Source organism: Eschrichtius robustus, chromosome 9 (genome assembly GCF_028021215.1).
Source record: "Eschrichtius robustus isolate mEscRob2 chromosome 9, mEscRob2.pri, whole genome shotgun sequence".
NCBI lineage: Eukaryota > Metazoa > Chordata > Mammalia > Artiodactyla > Eschrichtiidae > Eschrichtius > Eschrichtius robustus.
This window is the reverse complement of record NC_090832.1, coordinates 69093230-69105683: the sequence shown is the minus strand read 5'-3', so window position 1 is coordinate 69105683 and position 12454 is coordinate 69093230. Positions and strand designations below refer to the sequence as shown.

Genomic DNA, 12454 nt, shown 5'->3' with positions numbered 1-12454 from the left:
CAAAAACAACAGAATACACTTCTCAAGTGGTCATGGAACATTCTCCAGGATACATCATATCTTGGGTCACAAATCAAGCCTTGGTAAATTTTAAAAAACTGAAATTGTAACAAGTATCTTTTCCAACCACAACACTATGAAACTAGATATCAATTAGAGGAAAAACTCTGTAAAAACTACTAACACATGGAGGCTAAACAATACACTACTAAATAACCAAGAGATCACTGAAGAAATCAAAGAGGAAATCAAAAACTACCTAGAAACAAATGACAGTGAAAACACAACGACCCAAAGCCTATAGGATACAGCAAAAGCAGTTCTAAGACGGAAGTTTATAGCAATATAATCCTACCTCAAGAAACAAGAAACATCTCAAATAAACAACCTAATATTACACCTAAAGCAATTAAAGAAACAAGAACAAAAAACCCCCAAAGCTAGCAGAAGAAAAGAAATCATAAAGATCAGATCAGAAATAAATGTAAAAGAAATGAAGGAAACAATAGATAAGATCAATAAAACTAAAAGCTGGTTCATTGAGAAGATAAACAAAATTGATAAACCACTAGCCAGACTCATCAAGAAAAAGAGGGAGAAGACTCAAATCAATAGAATTAGAAATGAAAAAGGAGAAGTAACAACTGACGCTGCAGAAATACAAAGGATCATGAGAGATTACTACAAGCAACTATATGCCAATAAAATGGACAACTTGGAAGAAATGGACAAATTCTTAGAAATGCACAACCTCCCGAGACTGAAACAGGAAGAAATAGAAAATATAAACAGAATAATCACAAGCACTGAATTTGAAACTGTGATTAAAAATCTTCCAACAAACAAAAGCCCAGGACCAGATGGCTTCACAGGTGAATTCTATCACACATTTAGAGAACAGCTAACGCCCATCCTTCTCAAACTCTTCCAAAACATTGCAGAGGAAGGAACACTCCCAAACTCATTCTATGAGGCCACCATCACCCTGACACCAAAACCAGACAAAGACACTACAAAAAGAGAAAATTACAGACCAATATCACTGATGAATATAGATGCAAATATCCTCAACAAAATACTAGCAAACAGAATCCAGGAACACATTAAAAGGATCATACACCGTGATCAAGTGGGGTTTATCCCAGGAATGCAAGGATTCTTCATTATACGCAAATCAATCAATGTGATAAACCATATTAACCAACTGAAGGAGGAAAACCATATAATCATCTCAGTAGATGCAGAAAAACCTTTTGCCAAAATTCAACACCTATTTATGATAAAAACTCTCCAGAAAGTGGGCATAGAGGGAACCTACCTCAACATAATAAAGGCCATATACGACAAACCCACAGCAAACATCATTCTCAATGGTGAAAAACTGAAAGCATTTCCTCTAAGATCAGGAACAAGACAAGGATGTCCACTCTCACCACTATTATTCAACATAGTTTTGGTAGTCCTAGCCACAGCAATCAGAGAAGCAAAAGAAATAAAAGGAATACAAATTGGAAAAGAAGTACAACTGTCACTGTTTACAGATGACATGATACTATACATAGAGAGGTGCCACCAGAAAACTAAAGGTGCCACCAGAAAACTACTAGAGCTAATCAATGAATTTGGTAAAGTTACAGGATACAAAATGAATGCACAGAAATCTCTTGCATTCCTATACACTAATGATGAAAAATCTGAAAGAGAAATTAAGGAAAGACTCCCATTTACCACTGCAACAAAAAGAATAAAATACCTAGGAATAAACCTACCTAAGGAGACAAAAGACCTGTATGCAGAAAACTACAAGACACTGATGAAAGAAATTGAACAGGATACAAACAGATGGAGAGATATACCATGTTTTTGGATTGGAAGAATCAACATTGTGAAAATGACAATACCACCCAAAGCAATCTACAGATTCCATGTAATCCCTATCAAACTACCAATGGCATTTTTTACAGAACTAGAACAAAAAATTTCACAATTTGTATGGAAACACAAAAGACCCTGAATAGCCAAAGCAATCTTGAGAAAGAAAAACAGAGCTGGAGGAATCAGGCTCCCTGACTTCAGACTATACTACAAAGCTACAGTAATCAAGACAGTATGGTACTGGCACAAAAACAGAAATATAGATCAATGGAACAGGATAGAAAGCCCAGAGATCAACCCAGACACATATGGTCACCTTATCTTTGGTAATGGAGACAAGAGTATACAATGGAGAAAAGACAGCCTCTTCAATAAGTGGTGCTGGGAAAACTGGACAGCTACATGTAAAAGAATGAAATTAGAACACTCCCTAACACCATACACAAAAAGAAACTCAAAATGGATTAAAGACCTAAATGTAAGGCCAGACACTGAAACTCTAAGAGGAAAACATAAGCAGAACAGTCTATGACATAAATCACAGCAAGATCCTTTTGACCCACCTCCTAGAGAAATGGAAATAAAAACAGAAATAAACAAATGGGACCTAATGAAACTTCAAAGCTTATTGCACAGCAAAGGAAACCATAAACAAGACGAAAAGACAACCCTCAGAATGGGAGAAAATATTTGCAAATGAAGCGACTGACAAAGGATTAATCTCCAAAATTTACAAGCAGCTCATGCAGCTCAATATCAAAAAAACAAACAACCCAATCTGAAAATGGGCAGAAGATCTAAATAGACATTACTCCAAAGAAGATATACAGATTGCCAACAAACACATGAAACACATTAGCTCAACATCACTAATCATTAGAGAAATGCAAATCAAAACTACAATGAGGTTATCACCTCACACCAGTCAGAATGGCCATCATTAAAAAATCTACAAGCAATAAATGCTGGAGAAGGTGTGGAGAAAAGGGAACCCCTTGCACTGTTAGTGGGAATGTAAATTGATACAGCCACTATGGAGAACAGTATGGAGGTTCCTTACGAAACTAAAAATAGAACTACCATTCGACCCAGCAATCCCACTACTGGGCATATACTCTGAGAAAACCATAATTCAGAAAGAGTCATGTACCACAATGTTCATTACAGCACTATTTACAATAGCCAGGACATGGAAGCAACCTCAGTGTCCATCAACAGATGAATGGATAAAGAAGATGTGGCACATATATACAATGGAATATTACTCAGCCATAAAAAGAAACGAAATGGAGTTATTTGTAGTGAGGTGGATGGACCTAGAGTCTGTCATACAGAGTGAAGTAAGTCAGAAAGAGAAAAATAAATATCATATACTAACACATATATATGGAATCGAAAAAAAAAAAAAAGAAAAGGTTCTGAAGAATCTAGGGGCAGGAAAGGAATAAAGACGCAGACATAGAGAATGGACTTGAGGACATGGGGAGGGGGAAGGGTAAGCTGGGACAAAGTGAGAGAGTGGCATGGACATATATACATTACCAAATGTAAAACAGCTAGTGGGAAGCAGCCACATAGCACAGGGAGATCAGCTCGGTGCCTGGTGTCCACCTAGAGGGGTGGGATAGGGAGGGTGGGAGGGAGACGCAAGAGGGAGGGGATATGGGGATATATGTTTATGTATAGCTGATTCACTTTGCTATACAGCAGAAACTAACACACCATTGTAAAACAATTATACTCCAATAAAGATGTTGAAAGAAAAGGAAGGAAGGAAGGAAGGAAGGAACGAAGGAAGGAAGGAAGGAAGGAAGAGTAAAACTATGTCAATTTACATCTAATATGACTAGATACTCAGAAAATCCAAGAGGATCAACTGAAAAATAATTATAAACAAGAATCAGATGGAACAAGAGAATTCAATGAAAACACAAAGGCCTAGAAGAGGCAAAACAACTTCAAAAAAGAAGTAGGAAGTTGGAAGATCAAGTCTGTCTGATTTCAATCTTTATTATAAACAGAAGTAATCAAGACAGTACTACCACAAAGACAGATAAAACAGATCAAGGGCATAGAACAGAACATCTAGCAATAGTCCCATACATACATGACAACTTATTTTTTATAAAGATGCAAAAGAAATTCAATGAAAAAAGGACCATCTCTAAAATACTTGGTGCAGAAACAACTGGAAAGCCATATGCAAATCAAACAAACAAAAACCTATCAACAGGCTAAAAACAACCCAAAAGTCTATGACTATGGATTAGTTAATTAAATTATGGTACACTGATAAGATGGAAATCTGTGCATCTATTAAAAAAAAAGATTGAAGGAGATCTCCATGTACCAGAACTGGGGCAAGGGGACTCAAAATAAATTAAGTAAAAAAAAGTAAGTACAGAAAAGGGCATTAAGAATCATCTCTCGGGTAAGGGTGGTAAGAATATAAATAAATGTATTGCTTGCACATGGATAAAGAAATTCTGATGGATACAATAAATGCTAATAGCAATGGTTACTCTTCTGAGATGATGATAAATAGAAACTATCTGCTGTCTGTCTGACTTTTAAAATTTTGTTAACCACATTTAATCTATTCAAATAATTCTTTTTTAATTGGCCTTCAAACTGGAAATGCAAATGAAGTTGTAATTTAAGAAACTGCTACTTCTTATTACTATTTAGGATGCTGTATTCTAACACCCATGTATGTATATTAAGTTAAAAAATTAAACAACTCATTATCCCTTCACTAGTCTGACGGATCAAATTCAACAAAATGGAGAGGTTGTTTATAGAGCTATGTTAATAAACTCCTAAAATCAAAGTTATCTTCAAGTTTTTATAGACAGAAATGAAATTATACTGTTTTCTACCCAAAAGTATGCATTTTTCAGAGTTGTAAATTTTGTTAAAAACCACATAAAAACTAGCCTTTCTCATAAAAATGGTACGTACTTCCCTGACAAATGCTGCATCATTCATAACACCACTGTTTTACAATTCCCATTAGCAAAGATAAAAATAATAAGCAACTCTAGAGCAATAACCTGTCAATCGTAGCTACTATTCTATAACTGGTGTTACTACAGTCTTACCCTTTAGACCAACTCTGCTGCAAAATATGCTTTCCCTCCGTATTCTACAACTTTACACTTTGGTAAGAGAAATTGAGGACAAAAAATAACAGTAAAAACTGAAAAGGAGGGAAGAGGAGACTTATATTTAAAATTCCAAATATTAGACCTGCTTAAAAAATAGAATTTCCTATGATGATTTCGAAGGGTGGTTATATAAGCTAAGTAGAAAGGAAAAAAATTAGAGCATCATTTCTTCTAGTGAAAAACTATATGAAAAGTTGTTCGACATAACTATATACCTCAGATCCCTAAAGAACAATTTTCTAAGCATTTCTAAGCAGCACTGATTCTGACTAATAAAACTACACTAAGACACATTTTCTTAAATGCTGAACTTTGAATTATGACAGCACAAGCTGTCAAAATACTTTTTTTTAAAAACGAATGCAAACTGAAACAATTTGGCTTCTGACCAACTTTTACACTGTATTAAAAATTTAGAAAGGTGTGACCCATGTTCAGTGTTAACATTATCCTTACCCTACCGACTGGGCAGGGCACAAAATTGTATGGCTCTTTTAGGCACCCCTATAATATTCCTGCTGCCAAAACAGACACAAAAGGCGAGCAGTGAACTGTGGGAAGGCCATGGCACCAGAAGTCAACCAACAGTCCCATGCCAAGCAGGCATTATGCAAAATAAATGAAAGTAGAATGATAACTTTGTATTTGTTGAGAAGAAAAGATAGGCATTCAACAGTGCTGAGATTACTGCTAATACTACATCCAAGGGCTAATACCAAATTGAGTGGACTTGAGAAGAAGTTAAAATACAACAAAAACTTACATCATCTAACTTGTGAGATTATATTAGAAAAAAGTTTAAAACATTTAATTGCTTACATTGCTATATTTCCTATATTATTCTATCATAACCACCCCTCTTCCAAAACATAATAACTCCATGGTGCATCTTTACTGTCAAATACTATGTGGCAGTTATAAATCTCTTTACATGACATGGAAATATTTCCAAGTTGTGTTGTTAAGTGAAATAAGTCTCGGGTTTTCAGTGTCAAAAAAACAAAAATAAATAACAAAAGAAAACCTTCCATGTGTATGTATGTATATATCTATGTAAATTAATTTTTAAAATAAGACTACGTAGTAAACACTGTTCACCTCCAGAAGGCTTAAAAGGTGATTTTCACTCTTTATAATTCTATCCTGTTTACAGCTTTTTAAAAAACATAATATGAACCAATAGCCATGAATCAAAAACTATTATAAGAAACAAGGGGGACTTGCCTGGTGGTCCAGGGGTTAGGACTCTGTGCTCCCAACACAGGGGTCCCAGGTTCAATCCCTAGTCAGGGAACTAGATCCCACATGCCCCAACTAAGAGCCCACAGGCCACAGGTAAAGATCCGGAACACCACAACGAAGACCCTGCACGCAGCAACAAAGATCCTGCGTTCCACAACTAAGACCTGGCGCAGCCAAATAAATAAATAAATAAATATTTTTTTTAAAAAAAAGAAAAAAGAAAAGAAAGGAAAACAAGGAAGTAACCTAACTTAAGTTTCTGTCACTAAGAATTTTACTAAAATAAAATAGGTAAACAACAAGGATCTACAGTATAGCACAGGGCACTATACTCAATACCACGTGATAAGCTATAATGGAAAAGAATCTGAAAAAGAAAAAAAAAAAAAAAATATATATATATATATGAACTACTTTGCTGTACACCAGAAACTAACATAACATTGTAAATCAACTATACTTCAATTTAAAAAAAAAAAAAAGGATCTTGCTAAAGAGCAGACTTTGGAATTATACATGTTTGTCCAATATAGTGCTATATTCAATTCAAGTAATTTCTGGAAAAATCAAGACAAGTGGGCCTCAAAATGTCATTCATATTCCTTTTGCAAGCTGAATTTTGTTACACTGCAAGTATTAATTAGAAAACTTTACCTTTCTTGAAGCATGGATGTCAAAAAATGGCTTATTTCTGACACGAAATGGTTCCTGTGTTTTGTCAATGAGCCCCGTCTTCATTTTTTCATGTCGAGGATTTATTATTTCTCGTTCTATACACTGCAGACGAATATTAAAATCACAATCTCCAACTGGCTGTGCCTGAATTAAACAAGACAATTGTTTAAATTTCAACACTAAAAACTATTTTATCAGCATAATTATCGGGCTGATACACTATACATAGCAGTCTATATAAACAGCATCCTTTGGAATTGCCCATGAACAACCGTACATGCCAGCCCTGATAATTAATTTGACTAATGACAGAAGCATACCTAAACATGCAAAAGCACACACATACACAGTTACTTATTTTAATTATAAATATATAAAAGAGTATGGGAAAATGGTATAAATCTCCTCAAATATAAACTGATCCAAAGTTTTCACATCTGAGTTAAAGTATTAATATACTCACTAATCATTTTTATTATTTACATGAATTAGTAAAACCTGTGTAAAAACTAAAATCCACATAGTCAGGAGAGTACAAGCAAACAACACACCAAAATAAGCAAAAAAGTCACCTATAATGTTTTTTGTTCTTTAAAGTGCTAACACTTTACAGCCTTCAAGAAGTAGAAGATATTTATTAAACAAATACATTCTCAACTCTGAAAACTAATACAGAAAAGGTTTATATGATATATTCAAAAACAAAAGTTTTCTTCTTCCCCCATATGTATCTATACAGTATATATATTCTGGTATATATATATATGGTTTGAACCATGAAGTAAAAAGCACATGTATACTTTTGTATGAGCTGAGGGTAGGGGCTTGTCCTCTCCTAATGGTATATACAAATACAGCTATAACATATCACCTGGGTGACAGCAGTGGTCCGGATTAGCAGCATCACCTCAATGGTATATCAAGTACCCTTTTCTTTATTCTGCAATTGGACACACTTCTATGCATTTTTCCCATCTTTTCTGCCTTCTTCCTCTTCTCTAATCTATATCACTCAACCTAACATTTTACCCAATCTACTGTTTACAAAGGGGTGGCAACACTTGCTTAATCTGTGAACATTAAATATGCCTCAAGGATGACTTTTTCTCAACTTTGGAAGGATGACAATTTTGATACTCGGCAAAGAATCAGGAGCAAGACAAGTGAGCAAGAGCTAGGTATAAGGTAGAGTATGTTCCCTTTACATAAAGGCATACAACTGTTTGTAAAGGGTATTTACTGAAGAAATGTTAGTAAATAACCACACAGTCCATGCGCAAACTTTTCCATGTCACCTATGTCATCAACAAGGTTGAAAAACCTAAAATGTTAGGCTTATTTATTAGATGAATCGAGACCCCTATAAAATTAAAGTGAAACAAGCAAGCCCTCTTTTTAAGAAATAAAATTAAAACTCTAAAAATTGTTTAAAAAAAAAATTGTAAGTAGTCTAAGTTCCCTCCTAGATACTCTTCACTTTAAAATTCACCAAAACAACTAGAATAGATTGAAATCAAGTTCACCTTCAAATCTGTGTTGCCTGTCATAAAGGAAGCTCCTGATAGATAGGTGTTGAATCGTTGAGAATAGACTACAGGAAGTGCTCAATTAACTATTGACTAACTGGCCTCCCTGTTTTGAGTTCTTTCTCACTTCAAAACACTGTCCACGCTGCCAGTGGAGTTATCCTTCAAAACAATAAAAATATGATCATATCATTACCATAACTAAAACCCTTCAGTAGTGTCCTATTATATACAGAACAAAGAACTAAGCTAAAATGCCTTATTCCAGTAATCTGGGCTCCTACCCACTAATCCATTCTCATTTCCTGCTATGTCTCACATCTCACCATACATCAAGTACACTAAAAACCATCTAATGCTCCTGACTTCTAAGGCTCACTCCTTCAAAATTAATCTGTATCACTTTCTCTGTCTACAAGTCCACACTTCAAATAACTCAAGTATACCCAGGGTAAGCTGGAATATTCTCACCTCTCTGGTACCTCTCATATATTTCTGTATCTTTGACATTATACTTATGATACTATTATAATATTTCTTTTTTTTTTTTTTTTAATAATATTTCTTTACATTTACATCCCCATTCATAAGACCACTGGTCTGCAAATTTCTTTTTTGTTTGATTCTTTTGACCGTACAGCATGCGGGATCTTAGTTCGCCGACCGGGGATCAAACCCATGCCCCCTGTAGTGGAAGCATGGAGTCCTAACCACTGGACCGCCAGGGAAGTCCCTGCAAATTTCTTTTGATTTTGTATCCAATCTAAACACATATCCGAACAATTGTGCATAATATATGCATATTAATTTTTAATAAATTGCATACATGCACAACTGTATAATATGTCATAAAATAGACAAAAATTGAATAATAGATTAAGAATAAACAGGAGTTCTCCAATTTTCTTTCCAAATTCCAATGAACTGTTGTGGAAGTAGCCTCCTTTGGAGGTCACGGCACTAAATTATAAACTCCCTGGAAGGCAAGAAATTATGTACTATTCTTCTGGGCATACTCAATACTTAGACTAATACTTGACATATAAAAAATTATCAATGAAATTCTTGCTGTACAAAATAATAAACTAAGGAACTGAAAAGTTTTAAACAATTATTTCAAAAAAATTTTTTCTAATAGTGACCTTGATTTGATGATTCAAAATAAACAAAGTGGTTAACCATCAATGAAAGCTCCACAGTAAATTAAAGAATTAAATATATAACACTTTCAATTATAAATATATTTTATTATCAGAAATGTGAAAAACTGTGACTTAAAAAACCAATGAAATAGTTACTCCCTCTTGCGAGAGCACCGGAATCACAATTAACTGCTGAACAATCATCAACAGGAAGACACTGGAACTCACCAAAAAAGATATCTCACATCCAAAGACAAAGGAGAAGCCACAATGAGATGGTAGGAGGGGCGCAATCATAATAAAATCAAATCCCATAACTGCTGGGTGGGTGACTCACAAACTGGAGAACACTTATACCACCGAAGTCCACACACTGAGGTGAAGGTTCTGAGCCCCACATCAGGCTTCCCAACCTGGGGGTCTGGCAACAGGAGGAGGAATTCCTAGAGAATCAGACTTTGAAGGCTAGCGGGATTTGATTGCAGGACTTCGACAAGAATGGGAGAAACAGAGACTCCACTCTTGGAGGGCACACACAAAATAGTGTGCGCATCGGGACCCAGGGGAAGGAGCAGTGACCCCATAGGAGACTGAACCAGACCTACCTGCTAGTATTGGAGGGTCTCTTGCAGAGGCAGGGGGTGGCTGGGGCTCAACGTGGGGACAAGGACACTGGCAGCAGAAGTTCAGGGAAGTACTCCTTGGTGCGAGCCCTCCCAGAGTCCAACATTAGCCCCACCAAAGAGCTGGGTAGGCTCCAGTGTTGGGTCACCTCAGGCAAAACAAGCAACAGGGAGGGATCCCAGCCCCACCCATCAGCAGTCAAGTGGATAAAAGTTTTACTGAGCTCTACCCACCAGAGCAACACCCAGCTCTACCCACCACCAGTCCCTCCCATTAGGAAACTTGCACAAGCCTCTTAGACAGCCTCATCCACCAGAGGGCAGACAGAAGCAAGAACTACAATCCTGCAGCCTGTGGAACAAAAACCACATTCACAGAAAGACAGACAAGATGAAAAGGCAGAGGGTTATGTACCAGATGAAGGAACAAGATAAAATGCCAGAAAAACAACTAAATGAAGTGGAGATAGGCAACCTTCCAGAAAAAGATTTCAGAATAATGATAGTGAAGATGATCCAGGACCTCGGAATAAGAATGGAGGCAAAGATCGAGAAGATGTAAAAAATGTTTAACAAAGACCTAGAAGAATTAGAGAACAAACACCTAGAAGAATTAAAAAACGAACAAAGAGATGAACAAAACAATAACTGAAATGAAAAACACACTAGAAGGAATCAATAGCAGAGTAGCTGAGGCAGAAGAACGGATAAGTGACCTGAAAGACAGAATGGTGGAATTCACTGCTGTGGAACACAATAAAGAAAAATGATTGAAAAGAAATGAAGACAGCCTAAGAGACCTCTGGGACAACATTAAACACAACAACATTCGCGTTATAGGGGTCCCAGAAGGACAGAGAAAGGACCCGAGAAAATACATGAAGAGATTACAGTTGAAAACTTAACTAACATGGGAAAGGAAATAGCCACCCAAGTCCAGGAAGCCCAGAGAGTCCCAGGCAGGATAAACCCAAGGAGAAACACGCCGAGACACATAGCAATGAAATTTTCAGAAATTAAAGACAAAGAAAAAATACAGAAAGCAGCATGGGAAAAACAACATATAACATACAAGGGAACTCCCATAAGGTTAACAGCTGATTTCTCGGCAGAAACTCTACAAGGAAGAAGGGAGTGGCATGATATGTTTAAAGTGATGAAAGGGAAGAAACTACAACCAAGATTACTCTACCCAGCAAGGATCTCATTCAGATTAGACAGAGAAATCAAAAGATTTACAGACAAGCAAAAGCTAAGAGAATTCAGCACCACCAAACCAGCTCTACCACAAATGCTAAAGAAACTTCTCTAAATGGGAAACACAAGAGAAGAAAAGGACCTACAAAAACAAACCCAAAACATTAAGAAAATGGTCCCTGGCGGCGCAGTGGTTGAGAGTCTGCCTGCCAATGCAGGGGACACGGGTTCGAGCCCTGGTCCGGGAAGATCCCACATGCCGCGGAGCAACTAGGCCCGTGAGCCACAACTACTGAGCCTGCGCTTCTGGAGCTTGTGCTCCGCAGCAAGAGAGGCCGCGACAGTGAGGCCCGTGCACCGCGATGAAGAGTGGCCCCCACTTGCCACAACTAGAGAAAGCCCTCGCACAGAAACAAAGACCCACACAGCTAAAAATAAGTAAATAAATAAATAAATAAAATTAAAAAAAAAAAAAAACCCAAAACAATTAAGAAAATGGGAATAGGAACATACATAGCGATAATTACCTTAAACGTGAATGGATTAAATGCTCCAACCAAAAGACACAGGCTTGTTGAGTGGATACAAAAACAAGACCATAGATATGCTGTCTACAAGAGACCCACTTCACACCTAGGGACACATACGGACTGAAAGTGAGGGGATGGAAAAAGATATTCCATGCAAATGGAAATCAAAAGAAAGCTGGAGTAGCAATACTCATATCAGATAAAATAGACTTTAAAATAAAGAATGTTACAAGAGACAAGGAAGGACACTACATAATAATCAAGGGATCAATCCAACAAGAGGATATAACAATTATGAATATATATGCCCCAGCACAGGAGCACCTCAATACATAAGGCAACTGCTAACAGCTACAAAAGAGGAAGTCGACAGTAACACAATAATAGTGGGGGACTTTAACACCTCACTTACACCAATGGACAGATCATCCAAACAGAAAATTAATAAGGAAACACAAGCTTTAAATGACACAACAG

General features: G+C 36.5%; 1 protein-coding gene across 4 annotated transcripts in view; it reads right to left on the bottom strand.

Moving 5' to 3' along the window:
* Window positions 1–12454, bottom strand: part of RNGTT (RNA guanylyltransferase and 5'-phosphatase) — a 264091-nt gene that overhangs the window by 168144 nt on the left and 83493 nt on the right. For all 4 annotated transcript variants that reach the window (XM_068551481.1, XM_068551478.1, XM_068551480.1 and 1 more), the window contains one exon: window positions 6939–7103. In XM_068551481.1, the coding sequence (XP_068407582.1) occupies window positions 6939–7103 (165 nt within the window). The remainder of the gene's footprint in view (window positions 1–6938; window positions 7104–12454) is intronic.